This window comes from Halichoerus grypus, chromosome 8 (assembly GCF_964656455.1).
Source record: "Halichoerus grypus chromosome 8, mHalGry1.hap1.1, whole genome shotgun sequence".
Taxonomy (NCBI): domain Eukaryota; kingdom Metazoa; phylum Chordata; class Mammalia; order Carnivora; family Phocidae; genus Halichoerus; species Halichoerus grypus.
Window position 1 is genome coordinate 120,593,264 of NC_135719.1, and position 23,316 is coordinate 120,616,579.

At 40.4% G+C, this 23,316-nt stretch overlaps 1 protein-coding gene across 6 annotated transcripts in view; it reads left to right on the forward strand.

The window, feature by feature from the left end:
* The first annotated feature begins 348 nt into the window (after nucleotides 1–348).
* EXD2 (exonuclease 3'-5' domain containing 2) overlaps nucleotides 349–23,316 on the forward strand; it is a 61,280-nt gene continuing 38,312 nt past the window's right edge. For 5 of the 6 annotated variants that reach the window (XR_013440752.1, XR_013440751.1, XR_013440753.1 and 2 more), the window contains exons 1-2: nucleotides 349–485; nucleotides 12,769–13,200. Coding sequence is in view for 2 of the 6 variants with exons in the window: in XM_036107225.2 (XP_035963118.1) it covers nucleotides 12,817–13,200 (384 nt within the window). In the remaining 4 variants the exon portion in view is untranslated. The remainder of the gene's footprint in view (nucleotides 486–12,768; nucleotides 13,201–23,316) is intronic. The other variant, XM_036107228.2, reaches the window with a different exon arrangement.

The window sequence follows — 23,316 nt, forward strand, 5'->3', positions numbered from 1 at the left end:
TCAGGAATACATTACTTAAACAGTGTCTCTCCTATTTACCTTTATCATTTAACAGTTAAGATAATTAGTGCTGTAGAGTAACATTACTTGAGCTAATTAGTAATAACAATTAGATGTTCCATATTACATTTGCGAGGGTTCCAGAGCTGCTTCTGTTAAAGCCAAAACCAAAACAAATAAAAAATACCACCCCAGAAACAAAAACACCCCTTTTCTGAAGAGATGCTAAGCCTTTCCAATTTTAACAGATCCTTTGTTCAGCAGTGGAGAAACTGGGGAAGGAACAGCTGCCCCAGCAGCTTCCGTACAACATGGCGTCGCCCATTTGTATACCCCAGCCGGGTTTACGTCCTCCTAGCCGGTCGCAGGACCGGAAGTGGTTTCCGTCCTAGTGGATCCGGGTAGGTGCGCGCAGGTGGCCGAGGAGGGTTCCAGTTCCTCAGCGTGAAGTGCCGCAGGTGTTCGGGTTAGGTCCGGGGTCGCAGGTAAGTGAAAATAAGGGACCGCGGGGCCTTTCACCCGCCTTGTGCGAGGGAAGGAAGGGGTTTTCAGTGCGTTTTGAGGAGAGGCATAGATGTCACCGTGTGCGGGGGCGACTTATTGCGGGGACCCCGCCGTCCCCGAGCGACTTGGCCCAGCCCTTCTTCCCCTCCTCCGCGGCGGTTTAGCACCCACGTGTGCGATGAGGGCTCTCGCCCCGGGCCGCGGCCCACCATGCTTCCCCCGGGCGCCCCCTCGGGCCCCTCCGTCTCTCTTTAGGAGCGCCTACCAAACCTTCATGGCTTCTAGACCCAATCAGCTCAAAAGAAGGCACCACCCACAGCACCTGGCAGCTCCTTGGGCGCCGCGTGTTGCACGCGGCCGCCGTTACGGTTCCCTCCCCTCCCGTCGTGGGGAGCTGCCCCCGCCCCCAGTGTTACCACCCCTTCCCTCCCAGACCACATCCGCTGCCCTGGGCCTTGCTGGGAGCAGGTTTGTCTTTCCGCAGCCCTAGTGAGGCCTACAAAATTGATACTTGCTCATTAACATATAAGCAAACCCAGCCCTTTCTAAGCTTTTGATGTACTGATTGGACGCGAACTCTCTTAGATACCCACTCCTTGAAAACACTACATTATTTATACCATTTTTAAAAAGATTAAAAAAAAATTTATTTTTAAGTGATCTCTACACCCAACGTGCGGCCCCAACTCACAACCCCAAGATCAAGAGTCGCATGCTGCACCGACTGAGCCAGCCAGGCGCCCCAGACCGTATTTTTTTAGTTGTATTACATGGATAGAAGGAACTGCATGGGAATATTTTGTTAATTATCAGAATTAGGAAGTGTGGGAGAAAAGCGGCTTAATAGGGGAGAATAATGATTCGTTTTGGTCAAGTTGAGCTAGTTCTAAAAATGTATTCCTTTATATTTAATTTTTAAAATTTATGTATTTATTTGAGAGAGAGAGGGAGAGCAGAAGCAGGGGGAACAACAGACGGGGAAGGAGTAGCTGACTCCCCGCTGAGTAGGGAGCCTGATGCGGGCTCAATCCCAGGACCCTGGAGTCATGACTTGAGCTGTAGGCAGACGCTTAACTCGCTAAGCCACCCAGGCGCCCCATCTTTTATATTTATTTTAGTTGTAGTTCATGCATACAGCCTTTTATAAGAAATTTAAACAAAATGGATCCTCTTTGATCTCTCTCCATCTCCATCTTCTTTAATCTCTTAGACCTAAAGTAAGAACTGTTACTAGTTTGGGATGTGTTTTTCTATTTCTCTTTCTTTGCATTTGTTGACAAGTATTCACATAAGTTACATGTATGTAAGATGTAAGATTTCGTGTTAAATTTTTACTAATACATATTATACAAATATGGTATATTGTACCTATTCAGCAACTTGACTTTTATACTTAAAAGTGGGTCTTGGAACATTTTCTTTGTCCATGTGTATGTAGAGATTGACCTTATTCTTTCTACTTGCTCTGTAAATTCCATGGTATATTAAGCTTTCATAATATGCGAGATTCCATAGATTGCTTACAGTTAGACACAGTGTGGCAGAGAACATCCTCCCACATGTGTCTGTGTGCCCATGTGGACATTTCAAACCTGCAAATTGAATTGCTGGGTGGGAGGGTGTGGACAGGTAATGGCAAACTGCCCACCAACAGTGTATAATAATGTCTATTTCCCTAGCTCTTTTAAACATTTGATGCTATTAATCTTTTTCATTTTTGCCAATCTGATGGGTGAAAAATGATTCTGATTGGTGTTTTAATTTGTATTTCCCTAGTTACTAGTGAGATTGGGCATCTTGTCATGATTGTTGGCTGTTTGTATTTCCTCTTTTGAGAAATGTCTCCTTTTAATTGGGCTGTTTTTAAATATATAGTAGTTTTTTTTATGTATTCTGGATATTAATTTTTTGTCATTTTTATTTGTTTTAAGTATTTATTCCCAACATAGTGCTTTTTTAAAGTTAATGCTTGTCTTTCAACTACATGGCGTCCTTGTCAAACCATAGTTTTAACTTTTACATTTAAATGTATCAGTTTTTTACTCTGTGTATTCTGTATTTTGTGGCTGTCATTCCCTACCAGAGTGGTTCTCCAGTGGGAGATATTTTGCCTTCCAGGGGCTATTTGGCAATGTGAGGACACATTTTTTGGTTGTCTAACTGGGGTTGTAGAATGACGGGCATCTACTGGGTGGAAACCAGGGATGATGCTAAATATCCTACAACACATTGGAAAGCCCTCCACAACAAAGAATTTTTCTGGAGTAAAAAGTCAGTAGTGCTGATGTTGAAGAACACTGTTATACCCTAAGGCACAGCAGGGTTTTCTCTTATGACTATTCTTTCTCCTATAAATTCTTACATGTTTGAGTTTTTCTTTAATTCCTCTGGATGTGTGTGTGTGAGTGAATGGTGTGTGCATAGTTACTGTTTTCCCAACAGTGTCACTCTGAATATTAAATGCATTCATGACGCATTAATCTGAATTGCCACATTTATCATTTACTACTTTCTCACACAGAGTCAGTTTCTGGACTGTTCTATTCTGTGACCTAATTTTCTGTTTTGCTGGACCAATACCACAATATCTGATGTTAAATATATGTTCTATTTTGATATTTAGTAGGATACTCACTTATGATTATTACTGTCATTACTTTATTGAAAATTGTATACTTTATCAGCTCACATACTCATTTAAAAAAACTATGGGGGCTAATCTTAGAATTTCTTTTCCAGATTTTTAGAATTAGCTTGTCAAATAGTTTTTTTAAGTGGCTTTATCTAGATGTAATTTACATAACTCATTGTTTAAAGTGTACAATTCAGTGGTTTTTTAGTGTATTCACAGTCGTGCAGCCATCACCACAATCTAATTTTAGAACATTTTCATCACCCCAAAAAGAAACCCATGCCAATTAGCAGTCATTCCCCATCCCATTCCCCAGTACCGGAGCCCTAGGCTAGCACTAATCTTTCTGCCTTTATAGATCTGAATATTTTATATAAATGGAATCATACAATTTGTGATATTTTGTGACAGGCTTCTTTCACTCAGCATAATGTTTTTAAGTTTCATCCGTGTTGTAGAATGTATCAGTACTCCTCTGTTTCTGCTGCTGAACAGAATTCCATCCTATGTTGTATTTGTTTCCTAGGGCTACAGTAACAAAGTAACACAAACTGGGTGGCTTAAAATAACAGAAATGTATTCTCTCGCAGTTCTGGAGGCTATAAAGTCCAAAATCAAGGTGTCAGCAGGGCTTTGCTGTCTCTGATGGCTCTAGGGGAGAATCCTTTCTTGCCTCTTCTTAGCTTTTGGTGGTTGCCGGCAATCCTTGGCATTCCTTGGCTTGCAGCTGCCGAAACTCTAACCTCTGCCTCTCTCTTCACATGGCTTTCTTCCCTGAGGGTCTGTCTTTATGTGATAATTCTCTCTGTAGGAGCCTGTTTCTGTGTCTCTTCTCCCCTTCATGGAAGGACACCATTTCTATTGCGTTAAAGGCCCACACTAGTTCAGTATGACCTCATTTTAACTTGATTATGTGTGCAAAGACCTAAGTTTCAATAAGGTCACATTCGCAAGTACTGGGGGTTAGGACTTCAACATATCTTTTTTTGAGGACACAGTTCAACCGATAACCTTATGGATATGGTACATTTTATGTATCCACTTGTCAGCTGAAGGACATATACATTGTTTCCACTTTTTGGCTATTTATGAATAATGCGGCTGTGAACTTTCCTTTGGACATATGTTTTCATTCCTCTTGGGTATATACTTAGCAGTGGAATTGCTGGGTCATATGGCAACCCTATGTTTAATCATTTGAGGAACTGCCAGTGTTTTTCAAAGCAGCCGCACCATTTTACATTCCCACCAGCAGTGTGTGAGAGTTCTAATTTCTCCATGTTATTGCTAGCACTTATTATCTGTTTTTTTCATTAGAGCCATCCTAGTAGGTGTGAAGTGGAATCTCATTGTCATTTTGATCTGTATTTCCCTACTAGCTTTTCAGTGCTTATTGGCCATATGTATATCTTCTTTGAAGAAATGTCTATTCAGATCCTTGCCTGTTTTTAACCGGCTTGTCTTTTTTATATTGAATTGTAAGAGTTCTTTATATATTCTACATACATGCTCTTAGCAGATATATGCTTTGCAAATATTTTCTCCCATCCTGGGGTTGTCTTTTCCCTCTCTTGATGGTCAGTTCATTTTTAAAAAAGTTTTTTAAAATTAAGTTTGCATTACATTTATATGTTATTTTGACTATATCTGTAAAACAATCTCTTTATTAAAAAAATAGAGTAATTATAGTACCTTTTGAAGAAGGTTGTTGAAAGGATTGAGTGAGTAATGTGTACATGATTGCATATAATTGTGGCACATGCTGTGTGCTCTGTATTTGACAGCTGTGATAATATCTCTCTGCTCTTCCAGGCTTCTGTGTCTTCAGTAAAGTTTTCTATTTTTCTTCGTATCAATCTTGCACATTTCTTGTTGAGTTTATACCTAGGTGTGTGTGTGTGTATGTGGTTGTTGTTTTGTGTGTGGTTTTAAAAAAGTGTATGTTGCTATTATGAGTGGGTTTTTCTTCATATTTTTATAATGGTTTTGGAAAGCTATTGATTTTATATATTCATCAAACTTTCAAAATGATAAGTTGTAAAAGTTATGACTTGTTTACTTACCCAGGTGATTCCAATGTGGTCATTCTGCTAGGAATCGTGGTTCTTTTTTTCTTTTTCTTTTTTTAACGTAAGAGCTACACCCAACGTTGGCATCCCATGATCCCAAGAGTCACATGCTCTAGTGACCAAGCCAGCCAGGTGACCTCCCCCGCCCCACCCACCTGCCTCATGATTCTTTTTCATTCTGCCTTCTTCTGCCCTGATTTGGATCTTCCTCCCTTCCAGGCTCTACTATTGTGAGTCTTCCATCAGGTCTTCCTGTCTCTTGCCTTGCTCTCCTCCAGTCTAGCACCCACACAGCCGCCATGGTGTTTTTTGAAATCTGAGTCTGAGCCTGGCACTTCCTTCGTAAGTCTATTATTGGCTGTCCATTACCTATAAGGTTTTATCTTGTAAAGTACTTTAAGGCCCCTCACGACTCGCTCTGGATCTGCTCATTCCAGCACCATCTGTCTCTGTTTTCTTGTATGCACATTATGCTCTAGCACAGCACTGTCCAATGGAAATATAATGTGAGCCCCATAAATACAGTTTTCTAGTAGCCACATTAAGAATCTAAAGAGAGGGGCACGTGGGTGGCTCAGTTGGTTAAGCGTCCAACTCTTGATTTCGGCTCAGGTCATGATCTCAGGGTTGTGAGATCAAGCCCCATGTTAGGCTCTGCACTCAGTGGGGAGTTTGCTTGAGGTTCTCTCTCTTCCTTTGCCCCTACTCCCTCTCCAAAATAAGTAAATAAATCTTTAAATATATATATATATATATATATATATATATATGTCTGTATGTATGTAAAGAAATAAGGTAAACTTAATTTTATTTATTTATTTATTTTTAAAGATTTTATTTATTTATTTGACAGAGAGAGATACAGCGAGAGAGGGAACACAAGCAGGGGGAGTGGGAGAGGGAGAAGCAGGCTTCCCGTCGAGCAGGGAGCCCGATGCTGGGCTCGATCCCAGGACCCTGGGATCATGACCTGAGCCGAAGGCAGACGCTTAACGACTGAGCCACCCAGGGGCCCCGGTAAACTTAATTTTAATAACATGTTTTTTTTTAACCCAGTATATCCAAATATTATTTCAACATAGATAGAAAAAAGCAATGTGGAATTCATATAAACAGAAAGTGTAATAGGAGTTACCAAGGATTGCACGGGATGGGATGGGAAGTTACTGTTTAACATGTACAGGGTTTGTGTGTGATGAGGAAGTTCTGGAAATGAATAGTGGCGATGATGTACAATATTGTGAATGTAGTTAATGCCACCGAATCATACACTTAAAAATGGTTAAATGGTAAACTTTGTGTTTTGTATATTTTACTAAAATAAAAAAGGTCCTCCTTAAAAATCAATATGGAAATTATCAGTAAGATACTTTTACATTTTTTCATAGTAAGTCTGCAAAATTCTGTATTTTACACTTAGAGTACATGTTAAATTTGCTTGAGCTTTTTCACCTCTACTGTGGTGCTTCCTGCCTTTTGTATCCTTGTACGTGCTGTTCCCTCTGCCGGGCGTGCCCTTCTCCTCGGTGCCTGCACACCTGGACGGCTCACGCTCAGGTTTTGACCCCAGCGGCAGCCTCCCTTGCCCTCTCTCCCGAGCATTCCCGTTGGCGGTGCCCGCGCTCCTTCCTCTCTGTCAGCCCCAGGCCGTGCCGTGTTCTCCCCCAGCCCTGCAGCCTGTTCACTACAGGTGTTTCTCCTTTCCTGAATCCTACATTTTTGAGGGCAGATTGTGCCTTTTAACCCTTTTTACCCAGAGTCTGACACCACGTCTGGCTTATTGAAAGTGCTACGTTCATGTTTGCTGGACGAACCCTTTGGCTGGAAAGACACCCACACAAAACCTCTCCATGTGAAAATGAATTAATATGTTTTTTGAATGTTGCCAAGCATTCCCTCATGTGGAGGTACCCTGCTTGCTCCTCCAGGTTCCCTGTGAGACCTTTCTCTTACAGGGGCCACACATGACAAAGAGTAAGTCAGGAACCTTACCATATGCTTGGGAACTCCGTATCTGAGGGAGCCCTTCTCACTGGAAGCAAATCAATAATATTTTATTTTTTAAGCCTTTTCTATTTTAATGTCACCTTATTTTAATGTTATGAAATATGGAGATAGTATGAAATGCAAAAATAAATGTAAAAAATGAATTAAAACACATGTGAGAAGATGTTATTTTCTTTGGAAACAAAAATTTGCTTATCTCTGCAAAATGATTTCTAAGTTGAGAGGGAATGCACAATCAAGATGCAGATTGGTCTCAAAGGATGAAACATTTGGCTGAAACAAACAAGACGAAATTTAAAAGAAATGTAAAGCTTTGGATTTAAGTGCAAAATATAAATTATAATTATATAAAATGGGGGACTTGAGTTGGTATCAGTGAATTTCAGTTGACCACAAGCTTTATATGACCCACCATTGGGTTTCTTCTACTCAAAAACAGGTCATTTCATACAGCATTAATAAAGTCTAGGGTCCAGATACTAGGAAGTAGTAATACCAGTGTCGTCCACACCAATTGGACCCTGTCTCAAGTATTGAATACCGACCTGGGTGCCACATTTTAAGAGATACATTGACAAACTTGGAGGTGTTCAGAAGGACCCGGCCACAATGGTGACCCTCCCAGGTCACAGGAAGGCTGCTTGGATTGAGAAGAATGTTCTAAGAGAAACTATAAAAGCTGCCTTTACATATCTCACAGGCTCTCAGGAAGGAACACTGTTGTCATTTCAGGGGCCAGACTGAACATCAAAGACATCAAAGAGAGCGATTTCTGGGGCGACAGGGTGGCTCAGTCAGTTAAGTGCCCAACTGTTGATTTCGGCTCAGGTCATGATCTCAGGATTGTGAGATCGAGCCCCACATCCAGCTCCACGCTGGTTGTGGAGCCTGCTTAAAATTCTCTCTCTCCCTTTGTTCTTCTCACCCTAAAAAAAACCTAAAAAGAGAACAATGTCTAAGTAGGGAACTTTTGCAGAATGCAAGGACTTTTCAATAAAAACTCCTTCTTAAGGTGATGAACTCTGTTCCTAGAAGTATTCAGATAGAGACCAGGTCATGATCTGTCAGGATTACCACGGAAAGGATTCTTAACTTGTGCAGGAGCTGAATTTGGCTCCTGAATTTTCACTCTGTGATTCTTTGTTTTCCTTTAATAGGAGTTCTCTGGTTTATAGAGCCCAATAGCAGTAAGAGCTGACATTTATGGAACCCTGATGTGCTAGCCAGTATGCTAAATCAGGTGTATTGATCACCTTACTTTTAAGTTTCACAAGAGCCGTATGGGGTAGGTACTATCTTTCCCATTTTACCAGTGAGGAAACAGAGACTTAGAGAAGTTCAGTGAATTGCCCAAGTTATATAGCTAGCAAGTGGCAGGGGCTGGATTTGAACCCAGGGTATTTGACTCTAGGGCCCTTGTCCTTATCCTCTACCTTAGGCTGCTCCCTGAACAGCTTAACATATTTGTTTAATTCATCCAAATGTGATTTATTTCAGGAATATAATCATGTCTTAAGTGTGATATTTACATTGCCTATCCATAAAAAACATCAGTTTAAAATAATGAGTACTTTTCTAATTATCAAGACATACACATACTTGCACAGAATTTGAAAAATTAAAATTATAATCCTACTACCATTAGGTAATCACTGTTGTCAGTTTGATATTCAATTACTGGTACAACTTTATTTTATTTTTTTAAAAGATTTTATTTATTCATTTGAGAGAGAGAGTGTGCACACAAGCAGGGGGAGCGGCAGAGGGAGAGGGAGAAGCAGACTCCCCGCTGAGCAGGGAGCCTGACACGGGGCTCATCCCAGGACCCCGAGATCATGACCTGAGCCGAAGGTAGACACTTAACTGACTGAGCCACCCAGGCGCCCCTACTATGTACAATTTAAAAAAATAAATTAAAATGGCAGATTGTTTTCAGTCATGGAAGGTGGTGAGGCACTGAAAGCTTTGGATCCCAGAGCAAGCCCTTAGAGAGGTATCTTAGTCTCTTTGGGCTGCTAAAGTAGAATACCACAGACTGGGTGGATCATAAAAAACAGAAATGTATTTCTCCCAGTTCTGGAGGCTGGAAGTCCAGGAGCAAGGTGCCAGCATGGGTAGGTCCTGGTGAGAGCCCTCTTTCACAAGGTGGACTGCTGACTTCTCATTGTATGCTCACATGACAGATCAGGGAGGCAAGCTTTTATAAGGGCACTAATCCCATTCCTCAGGGCTCCACCCTCATGACTTCACCTAACCCTACTCACCTTCCAGAGGCTCCACCTCCTAATACCATCACATTGGGGGATAGGATTTCAACATATGAATTTTAGAGGGACACAAACTTTCAGTTTGTAATGCAAAATTTGATTTTTCTCACTTCTGGCCCAGCATCGAATCATGCTGTTTCTTTTTAGCATCAAGGCTCAGTAAGGGGAAAAATGCTTTTTTCATTGGAGTAAACAGATTTTTGTAATTGGATGATTAAAGTAGAGACATTTATCATAAAATATAACACCTTGAATTGAGTTTTATTCATTCAATGAGTATTTATTATTATGAGCTCTGTGCTACTTCCTGGGGATATGTAGTGTTGAAGGAGCCAGGTAAGGTCGCTGTTTTCATGGAGTTTACAAGCTAGTGGGAAAGATAGACAGTGAATGAACCAGCAGTTATTCATCAGTCAGGCCACTGGGAAAACATCACAAATATTGCTGAATTTTTTTTTTTTTAATATTGCTGAATTTTGACAAATGTGTGTACCTGTGTAACCCAAGCTTCCATCAAGACTTGGAATGTTACACGCAATTCTAGAAAGTTCCCTCTTGCCTGAAATGCTCTTCCCTAGAATTTTTCGTGACTGGCTCTTTTTTTGATACTCCGTGCTCAGCTTAAATCTCTTCCCTGTAACCCCCTACCCCCACCCCGAGGCAACTACTGTTCAGATATTTTTCTACTATAGATTAATTTTAGTTGTTCTAGAACTTTATGTAAATAGAACCATACAGTATCTCTTTTGTATCTGGCTTCTTTCATTCAGCCTAATGTAATTTAGGATTCATACATGTATCTTTAGTCTTATGAATAAAGCTGTTAACGAACATTCTTAAGTTTTTTTGTGGATAGATTTAATTTATCCAACTTGGGACTCAGAGAACTGTACTAAATCTGATGACCTCCGTCTTCCAACTCTTCACTACATGGATGTTGAGTTTCTCAATCTATCCTTCATGCCTCTGCTATGTTTTCTACATCTTTCTTTTTTTTTTTTTTTTTTAAGATTTTATTTATTTATTTGATAGAGACACAGCGAGAGAGGGAACACAATCAAGGGGAGTGGGAGAGAGAGAAGCAGGCTTCCCGCTGAGCGGGGAGCCCGATGTGGGGCTCGATCCCAGGACCCTGGGACCATGACCTGAGCCGAAGGCAGACGCTTAACGACTGAGCCACCCAGGCGCCCCTGTTTTCTACATCTTTCTGTGCTACATTCTGAGTGAGTTCCTCAGATTTATCTTCAACTCCCTAACTCTCTCTCTCTGTCTGATCTACTATTTAACCTGTCTATTGATTATTGAACTTTTAAAAAATTTTAACAAATATCTTTCATGTCTAGAATTTCTGCTTTTTGTTGTCTCCTGTTCATGTTTTAGATTTTATTTTCCTTAATTTCCCCGAGTGTTGTTATTTTAAAGTTCCTTTCAGATCTCAGATATGGATATTTTTGTTTGGTTCTTCTGTGAACTGTTTTTTATTGGCTCTAGGGTTTTTTGATTTTTGTTTTGTTTTTATTCATTTATGATTGCTCTTCTAGGGACTGATCTTCTGTGGAAGTCCTACGTGTTTCCTGTGTGTTAGAAACAGACACACACACACACTCCAACAGAATGCACCAATTCTAACCATTTTAGTTTTAGGTTCTTGGCTTAGGGTTTTCTTTTGTGAGGATAATGTGAACTTGGCCCCTGTACTGCTTCATAGTGCAGGGTTGAGGGACTGTCTTCCTATGAGGAGCTCTGTTCATACTCTCAGCCTTGGGCAGGTGGCTTGCCTGGACCATGGTGGGTGAGTACTTTCAGTTCCTGTTCATGGACAAGGTAGCACTCTCCAGGGTCCCAGCTGTACCCTGGCCTCGTGGCCTAGACTTCTGGTCATGGGCTGGTATGAGTTCTGGTCTCTGCCCAGCTATCTCTCCCACCCACTTCCATTTCTGGCACCTGATGATTTCCCTTTCGTCTTTTTGAATTTAACTCTGTATTATACTTTTATCTTTTTAATGTCTTCTCCAGCATTTTGTATTGTTTCCAGTGAGAAAGGGAGGGGTTTTTTTTAAACATCTTCTCAGAATATTTTAACTAGAAATTTGTGCAAATTCTTTAATCTCATTAAGCCTTAAGTAAAAGTACTGGAGAAAGTACACATGAGTACTTAGCACAGTTTCAGCAATAAAGTAAATCTTTTTAAAATAGCACAGCCATTTTATTGTTTTCATTAGCAGTGTTGTGATTTCATTTTTCATCTCCAATGCCAAATATCTCTGTAGGTATGATGATAGCCCAGGGTTGTTGTAAATATTAAATTATTTAAAAAATAACTGTTACCGAAACTTTGAAAAATGATTAAAATAGTACACATTCAGTGGTAAACTCTCAGCCATAGAGAAGCATAGGCAGAGTCTAGCAGATCACTGTGTCTTTGGGCATTAGAGATTTTAGGCCAGAGCTCACAGATAGGTGGCACAGAGCCCAGAGTGTTTTTGTTTGGCTGGTACAATGTTTTAAAAACTGTAAATTTGTTGCTGACACTTAAAAATAGTGACATTTCCCATAAAATTTAGATAACTGACTTCTCTTGAGTAATGGAGTTATCTGACTATACTGGGCCTGCTTCCCAAACAGGATCAATCACCTTGTGCTGAATGAAGTCTGTCCCATGATTTCTTTCCGTGACTGAGGCCAAGGGCCACTTACCCTTTATTGTTACACATTTTCTGTTGTTATTTAAATAGTACAGAAATAGTACTACATATCCATTTCTCTGTCAAAAATAGGAAAACAAAAGATAGATGGAGAAAACCACGTGTGACAAGAAAAATGGAAGAGAGACTATTGTGTGGGGTTTCCCTGACTAAAGCCATCTGCCATTCTTATTTTTTTTAATTGTATAAAATAATAGAACATCAAACTGATCACAGTAGTCACCTAAGGGCAGTAGGATTTTAATTAATTAATTAGTTAATAATTTTATAATTAATTTTGATTTTTCAAATTCTGTACAAGTGTGTCTTATGTTCAGACGCCCTGTTGTCATATGATTAAGTGACCGCTGGGCAGCTGGTAGAGGGCAGGGGGCTTTCCTCGGGTGAGAATGAAGGTAGAGATGGAATACAGAAGGTACAAAAGTGAGAAAAAGAAATATCGCTCTTTCCATGTGGAAATCTGTAGCATTTTGTTTTAGTTTGTGGACACATAGATTATAAGTGGAGCACTTTTTAGGGGAAAACATGTTTCCATCTAGGTTTAAATTCTATATGTAAATATATTGTTGCCGCTTGTTTTGCAGATTGTGGGATTAGTGATATGCTTTCCTAAACAGCAGAAAAAGTTGAAGATGTCTAGATACTTAATGGCTTTGACAGTGACCACCCTCGTCGGTGTGGCTGTGGGGGGGTTTGTCCTGTGGAAAGGCATCCGGCGGCGGAGGAGTAAAGCGAGCCCGGACAGTGGGCAGCGGCGGCAGCATCCGCAGCATCCGCAGCATCCACAGCATCCGCAGCATCCGCAGCATCCGCAGCAGCAAGCACCGGGCCGGAGGGAGCTACCCCCTCCAGAAGAGGTCCAGCTGCGCTCCAGGGCCCCCGGAGCCTCATGGGAGGAGAGGATCCTCGGAGCAAAGGTGGTGACTGTGTCTCAGGAGGCCGAGTGGGACCACATTGAGCCCTTGCTTAGGAGTGAGTTAGAAGATTTTCCAGTACTTGGAATCGACTGTGAGTGGGTAAGTTAAAAAGCAAAAACAAAACGTGTAAATCTTTGCTGCTTTTCTAACTAGGTAACTTGAATGGTCAAGTAGAGGATAAGACCTCATACCTTGGCTACTGGAGGCTATTTCATTGTATCAGCAATAATAGTAGTTGTTTCTACCAATGACCTTGGGCAGCTAGCTCACAAATAGAATTTAGCAGGAGAAGCTGCTTCTCTTCTCAGGATAGGGGTGTGCTTATAATCATGGGTTCTAGAGTGAGACATGCCTGTACACGCTCCATTTTGACCACTTATCATTCTTTGAACTTGGACAAGCTACTTACCCTCTCAGAGTCTCAGTGAACTTGTGTCCCATAGGGATGTAATGGTATCTCCCTCCCAGGACTTTTCAAAGGATTCAAATAGACAAGCCCTATAAAGGGATTAGCATGATTTTCACATATAGTCAGTGATCATTAAGTATTAGCTACTATTAATACTTTTAATAGTATTTTCATAAGGATGCCATGGAGAAGATAGTTAAGGAAGTCTACTTAAATGGGAATTATTACACAAAGTAGCATTTAAAGAGGTAACAGTTAAAATTTGAAATACTAATTACCCTCAGCCAGGTACTTTGCTGTTTTGTTTCCATTATCTCATTTAATTTCCACAGTAATCCAATGTAGGAAGATACTATTGTTACCTTCACTGTACAGCTAGGAAAGGAGGCATAAAAAGGTAACCACTTGAGCCCAGGGCTTTCTTAATCATCTGGTTAATCAATCTTTCTTTCTTTCTTTTTCTTTCTTTCCTTCTTTCTCTTTCTTTCTTTCTTTCATTCTCTCTCTCTCTTTCTTTCTTTCCTTGATTTTATTTATTTAGAGAGCGCACGAGTGGGGGGAGGGGCGGAGAGAGAGGGAGAAGGAGATCCCAAGCAGACTCCATGCCAAGTACATGAAGCCCGACACGGGCTCAATCTCACAACCCCGAGATCACAACCTGAGCCGAAATCAAGAGTCAGGCAGTTAACCGCCTGAGCCACCCAGGTGCCTGACATCTGGTTTTTTCTCATAGCTCTTCCTTTGGGAGAGTTGTTACATAGTTGGGATGAGGATCATATGGTGCATCTATTCCTCTGTCATCCTGATTCACAGAGTGAACTTTAATCTCCTTGAAACAGAAGATATTATAAAAGTATAAATAAATCATAGTTATCATTTCTTACTAATTCAGTAGAATGCCTTGCCAAGATTCTCTGATGTATTTCTTCTGGATATTTAGGATATGGCCTAGAGCCAGGACCTGGAATCAGAAGAGGCTCTAAGCAGAAAAGCTGCCACAAAATCAGGTCAGAGCAGGGTGGGAGGCCTAGCAGATGCCAGGGCAGTGATGATCAAGGGTACACGTGGCAGCGTGGGCAAGGCTTAGTAGTCACACAAGACCTCATACCTTGGCTACTGGAGGCTATTTCATTGTATCAGCAATAATAGTAGTTGTTTCTACCAATGACCTTGGGCAGTCAGGAAAAGATTGGATACTTTTGGTGTATTCTATATAAGAAATTATATCATTTTAGAAATATTTACACCAACAATAATAGAAGAAGCCATTGCTAAATAGTGAGCTTTAGTAGACGAGGAAAATTCACTTTTGCCAAACACCTTGATTTTCTAATTAAATGAAGTATCAGTGCAGCAACAGGGTAGTCTGAAGTGAATAGTTTAGTGATAGTAATTGTTTAATTACTATAGCAGAGGCATGGATAAGTTAAAGTGGCAAGTAATCCCAAACCTACTTCCATTTTGGTTTTGGGTGAGTATTGAACGCCTGCTGGAGGCCACATCTCCTTCAGGTGTGATTGCATTTCCCTGATTATGGCTGCAGAAAAGCTTTAGGAAGAAAATCATTCATTCCTTGTTCTCTCCATTCTTCCATTTCTTTCTTTCTTTTTTAGAGATGGGGGAGGGGCAAAGGGAGAAGGAGAGAGAGAATCCCAAGCCGACTCTGCACTGAGCGCAGAGCCTGATGCTCCATCTCACAAACCTGAGATCATGACCTGAGCTGAACTCAAGAGTTGGACACTTAACCAACTGCCCCACCCAGGCGCCCCTCCATTCTTCCATTTCTATTTCCCTTCCTCTTTTATTCACTTTTTGGGTTTTTTTAGATTTTTATTTATTTTATTGGTCAGAGAGAGAGAGACAGCATAAGCAGGGGGAAGCAGGCAGAGGGAGAAGCAGGCTCCCTGCTGAGCCGGGAGCCTGACTCGGGGCTCCATCCCAGGACCCTGGGATCATGACCTGAGCCAAAGGCAGACGCTTAACCGACTGAGCCACCCAGGCGTCCCCACTTTTTGTGTTTGTTTAGCTATGGTTTTTGCTCCTTTGAACACAGTGAGTGTTTGGATTTACTGAAGCGTTTACCTTTTTATCTGCTCATTTTCCCCTTATCTCTCAGACCTTCCTTTTGGGATAATTTTCTTCAAGGTTATCCTTTAGAAGTTTGTTTGTTTGTTTGTTTTCCTCCCTTCCTTCCTTGCTTCCTTCCTTCCTTCCTTCCTTTCTTTCTTTTTTTGAGGGAGAGAGAGAGAGCTTGAGAGCCATTTGGAGGGTGGTGCAGAGGGACAGGGAGAGAGAGAATCTTAAGCAGGCTCCACACCCAGCATGTCTCCATGCCCCATTATGGGGCTCCATCTCACGACCTTGAGATCATGACCTGAGCCAAAATCAAGAGTCAGTCACTCAATCGAGCCAGCCACCCAGAAGCCCCTAGAAGTTTATTTCTTGTGGGCTCATTAAACTTATTGTCATTGTTATTGTTTGGAAAGTGTCTGTATTTTACTCTTGATCTGAAAAGATACTTTCACTGGATAGAAAACTCTAGCTTGGCAATTAATCATCATTCTCAAGACAGTATTCCATTGTCTTCTGGCTTCCATTGTTGCTGTTAACTGTCAGTCTAAATGTTGATTCCTCATAGTAATCTAACTTTCTGTAGCTCCTTCTAAGATCTTCACTTTGAGTTTGTGGTTCTAAAGATTCACTGTGATGAGGCTAGGTGTTCTCTCTGTATTTCCAGCTTGGGATTCAGAGAGATAGCTGGAAATGAAGATTGGTATCTTCTTTGAATTTTTAAATTCTCTTTGAAAATTGTCTTTACCTTGTTTGTTCTTCTCCTCCTCCTCCCCCCTTTCCTCCTCCTTTTCCTTCTCATCTTCCTCATCGTGCTCCTTCTTTCTTGCTGGAATTTGATCAGCTGTATTCTCAACTTTTTATGCTATCCTACATGTCTGGTAATCTCTTACAGTATATCCTACATTACCAGACATGTAGGATAGCATGTATATATATATATATACCCCCCTATAATTTTAAAGATTTTATTTATTTATTTGAGAGAGAGAGAGTGAGAGGGTACAAGCAGGGGGAGGAGCAGAGGGAGAGGGAGAAGCAGACTCCCTGCTGAGCAGGGAGCCCAACGTGGGGCTCGATCCCAGGACCCTGGGATCATGACCTGAGCCAAAGGCAGACGCTTAATGACTGAGCCACCCAGGCACCTCTCTCCTTTATAGTTAACGTAATTGTCATCCCTCTGGATTCATTCTGCACAGTTTCTTTAGGTCTCTTTTACAGTCCCCTTTTTTCTTTATTTAGTTTTGTCTCATCTGTTTAACTTGCCCCTGAGGTCTTTTTTTCTTAACCTTTTTTTGTGAAATAAAACATATCAAGAAAAGTGCCTGAAACAAAAATAGCTAAATGATTTATCTGAACAGAACAGCTGTGTAACTAGAAACTAGGTCAGGAAATAGAAGATTGCTAGTACCCCAGGAGCTCCCCTTATGACCCCTTGTAATCGTTATCTCCCAAGGGTTATCATTATCCTGATTTCATAGTATTCACATTTTTGTTTTTCTTTATACTTTTATTACTCAAGCATGTATCCCTAAGCACTATAATTTGGATATGCCTGCTTTTTAAATTTAATATATATGAAATGGTCAAGTATGTATTCTTTTGTATCTGTCTTCTTTTGCTCAACGTTGTTTGTGAGATTTGCCTATGGTGTGTGTGACTGTGATTCTTTGCCATATAGTAATCTATTGTATGAAAATATCACAATTTATTCATCTATTCTAATATTGATGGATATTTGGGTTTGTGATTGGGAGCACTTACAAAGAATGTTGCAGTGAACATATGCACTCATTATTATTGGGCATATGTATCTATGAGTGGAGTCCTGGATCGTGGAATTGTGTATATGTTTAACTTATATGGATAATGCCAAGCTGTTTGCCAAGGTGGTTTTCACTAATGTATCCTCCAATCAGTATTGTATGAGTGTAACCGTTGTTCCAGTTGTTTTCAGAAGTGGTTCTACTGATTTACCAAGACTATATGAAAATTATCTTTGTCATATATCTTGTCAACCTTTGGTATTGTCAGATTTTTATTTATTTTTAATTTTATTTATTTTTTAGTACTGTCAGATTTTTAAATATTAACCATTCCCATGGGTGTGTAGTAATATTTCATTATGGTTTTAATTTTCACATTCCTGATTACTAGTGAGGTTAAGCCTCTTTTTAAAAAGATTTTTTTTTAGGAGCGCCTGGGTGGCTCAGGCGTTAAGCGTCTGCCTTCGGCTCAGGTCATGATCCCAGAGTCCTGGGATCGAGCCCTGCATCAGGCTCTCTGCTCAGCGGGAAGCCTGCTTCTCCCCCTCCCTCTCCCCCCCTGCTTGTGTTCCCTCTCTCGCTGTCTCTCTCTCTCTCAAATAAATAAATAAAAATCTTTTAAAAAAATAAAAAATAAAAAGCTTTTTTTAAATCCAATATATTTACTTAATTATACCATTTTGCATTTAAAAAAAAATTTTTTTTTGAGTTTTTATTTAAATTCCAGTTAACATACAGTGTAATATTAGTTTTAGGAATATAATACAGTGATTTAACACTTCCATGCAACACCGATGCTCATCACAACAAGGGCACTTGTTAATACCTATCACCTGTTTAACCCATCCCCAACCTACCTCCCTGGTAACCATTTGATTCTGTATAGTTAAGAGTCTGTTTCTTGGTTTGCCTCTCTCTCTCTTTTTTTTCCCCCTTTGTGTTGTTTCTTAAACTACACATATGAGTGAAATCATATGCTATTTGTCTTTCTCTGACTGACTTATTTTGCTTAACTCCATCAATGTTGCAAATGGCAAGACTTCGTTCTTTTTTATGGCTGAGTAATATTCCTCTGTGTATATATACCACATCTTCTTTATCCATTCATCAGTCATTGGACCCTTGGGCTGTTTCCATAATTTGGTTATTGTAGATAATGCTGCTTAAACATTGGACTGCATGTATCCCTTTGGATTAGTATTTTTGTATTCTTTGAGTATTGTAATTGCTGGATCATAGGGTAGTTCTGTTTTTAACTTTTTGAGGAACCTCCATACTGTTTTCCAGAATGGCTACACCAGTTTGTATTCCCATCCACAGTGTAAGAGGGTTCCCCTTTCTCCACATCCTCACCAACACCTCTTGTTTCTGGTGTTGTTGATATTAGCCATTCTGACAGGTGTGAGGTGGTATCTCATTGTAGTTTTGATTTGCATTTCCCTGATGATGAATGATGTTGATCATCTTTTCATGTGTCTATTGGCCATCTGGATGTCTTCTTTGGAAAAATATCTATTCATGTCTTCTGCCCATTTTTTAATTGGATTATTCATTTTTTGGGTGTTGAGTTTTAGAAGTTCTTTATATATTTCAGATACTAACCCTTTTTCAGATATGTCACTTGCAGATATCTTCTCGGTTGCCTTTTAGTTTTGTTGATTGTTTCCTTCATTGTGCTAAAAAGCTTTTATTTATTTTATTTTTTGATTGAGCATCTTTTTACATTTTATGGATCATTTAGATGTCTTCTTTAATGGAGTACCTGTTCAAGTCTCTTGCCCCTTAAAGTCTTTGAATTGTCTTTTTCTTACCGATTTATAGGATTTCTTTATATATTCTGGCTATGAATCCTTTGTGAGTTAAATGTATTCCTTAAATGTTTGCTCCCATTCTGTGAATTGCCTTTACATTATTTTTTTTTAAGATTTTTTTAGGTAATCTCTACACCCAACATGGGGCTCAAACTCACAACCCCAAGATCAAGAGTTGCATGCTCTACTGACTGAGCCAGCCAGGCACCCCATCTTATTAACATATAATGTATTATTTTTTCAGGGGTACAGGTCTTGTGATTTCATCAGTCTTACACAATTCACAGCACTCTTCATAGCACATACCCTCCCTAATGTCCATCACCCAGCCTCCCCATCTCTCCCACCCCCCTCCACTCCAGCAGCCCTCAGTTTGTTTCCTGAGGTTAAGAGTCTCTTACGGTTTGTCTCCCTCTCTGGTTTCATCTTGTTTCATTTTTCCCTCCCTTCCCATATGATCCTCTGTCTTGCTTCTCAAATTCCTCATATCAGTGAGATCATATGATAATTGTCTTTCTCTGATTGACTTATTTTGCTTAGCATAATACCCTCTAGTTCCATCCACATCATTGCAAATGGCAAGATTTCATTTTTTGATGGCTGCATAATATTCCATTGTATATATATATATATACCACATCTTCTTTATCCATTCATCTGTTAATGGACATCTAGGTTCTTTCCATAGTTTGGCTATTGTGGACATTGCTGCTATAAACATTGGGGTGCACCTGCCCCTTCGGATTACTACATTTGTATCTTTGGGGTAAATACCCAGTAGTGCAATTGCTGGGTGGTAGGGTAGCTCTATTTTCAACTTTTTGAGGAACCTCCATCCTGTTTTCCAGAGTGGCTGCACCAGCTTGCATTCCCACCAACAGTGTAGGAGGGTTCCCCTTTCTCCGCATCCTTGCCAACATCTGTCGTTTCCTGACTTGTTAATTTTAGCCATTCTGACTGGTGTGAGGTGGTATCTCATTGAGGTTTTGATTTGTATTTCCCTGATGTCGAGTGATGTGGAGCATTTTTTCATGTGTCTGTTGGCTATTTGGATGTCTTCTTTGCAGAAATGCCTGTTCATGTCTTCTGCCCATTTCTTGACTGGATTATTTGTTCCTTGGGTGTTGAGTTTGGTAAGTTCTTTATAGATTTTGGATACTAGCCCTTTATCTGATATGTCATTTACAAATATCTTCTCCCATTCTGTCGGTTGTCCTTTGGTTTTGTTGACTGTTTCCTTTGCTGCAGGCGACCCCATCTTTACATTCTTTTAATGTTCTCTTTTGATAATCAGAAGCTCTGTATGGTATATAAGAAGTCTTGTCCTACTCCTAGTCATAAAGATATTCTTCTGTATTATTTTCTTGGAGTTTTGTGGTTTTAACCTTGCACATTTAGATTTACAGTTCACCTGAAATTGATGTGTGTCCGTGCATGCGTGTGTGTGTGTGTGTGTGTGTGTGTGTGTGTGTGTGTGTTAGAGTCCAGTTTCATTTTTTCCCCATATGGATATCCAGTTGTTCTAGTACCATGAATTGAGAAGATAAACCTTTCTTTGCTGCTCAGCAATGCCACTTTACCACAAAACAAGTGTCTGTATATAAAATCTGTTTCTGGGCTCTCTGGTAGTCTGTTTTTCTATTCTTGCACCTATGATTACAAACTATCTTAGTTACTATTGTTTTATGATGACTCTTGATATCTGGGACAGCAGTTCTTGCCATCTTGTTCTTTTTCCAGAATATCTTAGTCTTGGTCCTTTACATTTCCTTATTTATTTATTTTTGCTTTTCAGGTTCTACAGAATTTTTTTTTTATATTTTGATTGAAATTGTATTGCATCAATAGATCAGTTTGTGGGGAGTAACTTTTTATAATATTGAGTTTTCTAATCTAAGAATATTTATTTAGATCTTTAATTTCTCCTAAAAATCTATTTATAGTTTTCTGTGATTTTAAAAATTCTATTGTAGGGGCACCTGGGTGGCTCAGTCGTTAAGTGTCTGCCTTCAGCTCAGGTCATGATCCCAGGGTCCTGGGATCGAGCCCCACATCGGGCTCCCTGCTCAGTGGGAAGCCTGCTTCTCCCTCTCCCACTCCCCCTGTTTGTGTTCCCTCTCTCGTTGTGTCTCTCTCTGTCAAATAAATAAAATCTTTAAAAAAAAAAAATTCTATTATAAATGAAATCTTTAAAATTTTTTGTGTTTCTGGTATAAAGAAATGCGGTTGATTTTTATATATTTCTCTTTTATTAAGGAACCTTACTAAACTCATTAATTCGAATTACTCACTTGTAGATTCTTTGGATTTCTGTGTACACTGTTATATCATTTGAGAAATGATGATTTTATTTCTTTCCAGTCCTTACACTTTTTGTTTCTTTTCCTATCTTACCATAGTGACTAGGATCACAGTGTCGTGTTTAGTAGAAGTGGTGATAGTAGGTATCCTTGACTCATTGCCTATCTCACAATGACAGCTTTCAACATTTTCATATTGAATATGATATCTGCCATAGGTTTGTTTATAGATCTCTTTACCAGATTAAATACATTGCATTCTTTTTTTGTTGTTGTTAAAGATTTTTTGTTGTTGTTGTTAAAGATTTTATTTATTTATTTGACAGAGAGACAAAGTGAGAGAAGGAACACAAGCAAGGGGAGTGAGAGAGGGAGAAGCAGGTTCCCTGCTGAGCAGGGAGCCCAATGTGGGGCTCGATCCCAGGACCCTGGGATCATGACCTGAGCCGAAGGCAGACGCTTAACAACTGAGCAACCCAGGGGCCCCTAAATACATTGCATTCTAGTCTTTGTTTGTTAGGAGGGTTTTTTTAATTATTATTATTATGAATAGTTGTTGAATTTTATCAAGTGCTTTTTCTGCATTTCTTTTTTTTATTATTTTTTTTTAAACAGTTTTTTAAGGGGGAAGGGGCAGAGGGAGAGAGAGAATCCTCAAGCAGGCTACCTGCTCAGTGCAGAGCCTGATGCAGGGCTCGATTTCACGACCCTGAGATCGTGACCTGAGCTGAAATCAAGAGTCTGATGCATAACCAACTGAGCTACCCAGGCGCCCTTTTCTGTGTCTTGAGCTGACTATGAAGTTTTTCTTCTTTATTCTGTGGTGGTGGTGAAATACATTAATTTTTTTTTTTTTTTTTTTTTTTAAATTTATTTATTTGACAGAGAGAGAGCGAGAGAGGGAACACAAGCCGGGGGAGTGGGAGAGGGAGAAGCAGGCTTCCCGCGGAGCAGGGAGCCCGATGTGGGCCTCGATCCCAGGACCCCGGGATCATGACCTGAGCTGAAGGCAGATGCTTAACGACTGAGCCACCCAGGCGCCCAAATACATTAATTTTTTAATTTCTGGAGTAAATTCAACTTGGTCATGATGTCTTATTCTTTTTATACATTGTTGAATTCATTTTGCTAATGCTTTTTAGAGGATTTTTTGTTTTATTTATTTTTTTATATATATTTATTTGACAGAGACACAGCGAGAGAGGGAACACAAGCAGGGGGAATGGGAGAGGGAGAAGCAGGCTTCCCGCAGAGCAGGGAACCGGACGTGGGGCTCGATCCCAGGACCCTGGGATCATGACCTGAGCCGAAGGCAGACGCTTAACAACTGAGCCACCCAGGCACCCCGGGCATATACTTGTTTATAATATCTTCAGACAGTTTTTTTCCCCAATCTGAAGGATATGTAGGGATGGCTCCCTTTTCTTTTTTTTTTTTTAAGGATTTTATTTATTTTTTTGAGATAGAGTAGAGAGAGAGCATGCAAGAGTGCAAGAGCACAAGCCGAGAGCATGGAGGGGAGGGGGTGTACGCGTTGCAGGGGGTGGGGAGGGGGAGGAGCAGAGGGAGAGGGAGAAGCAGGCTCCTCACTGAGGAGGGAGCTCTGTGCGGGGCTTCATCCCAGGACCCTGGGATCATGACCTAACCAACTGAGCCACCCAGGTGCCCCTCCGTTTTCATTCATTTTTTTTTTTTTTTAATATTTTATTTATTTGGCAGAGAGAGACACAGCGAGAGAGGGAACACAAGCAGGGGGAGTGGGAGAGGGAGAAGCAGGCTTCCCGCAGAGCGGGGAGCCCGATGTGGGGCTCGATCCCAGGACCCTGAGATCATGACCTGAGCCGAAGGCAGACGCTTAA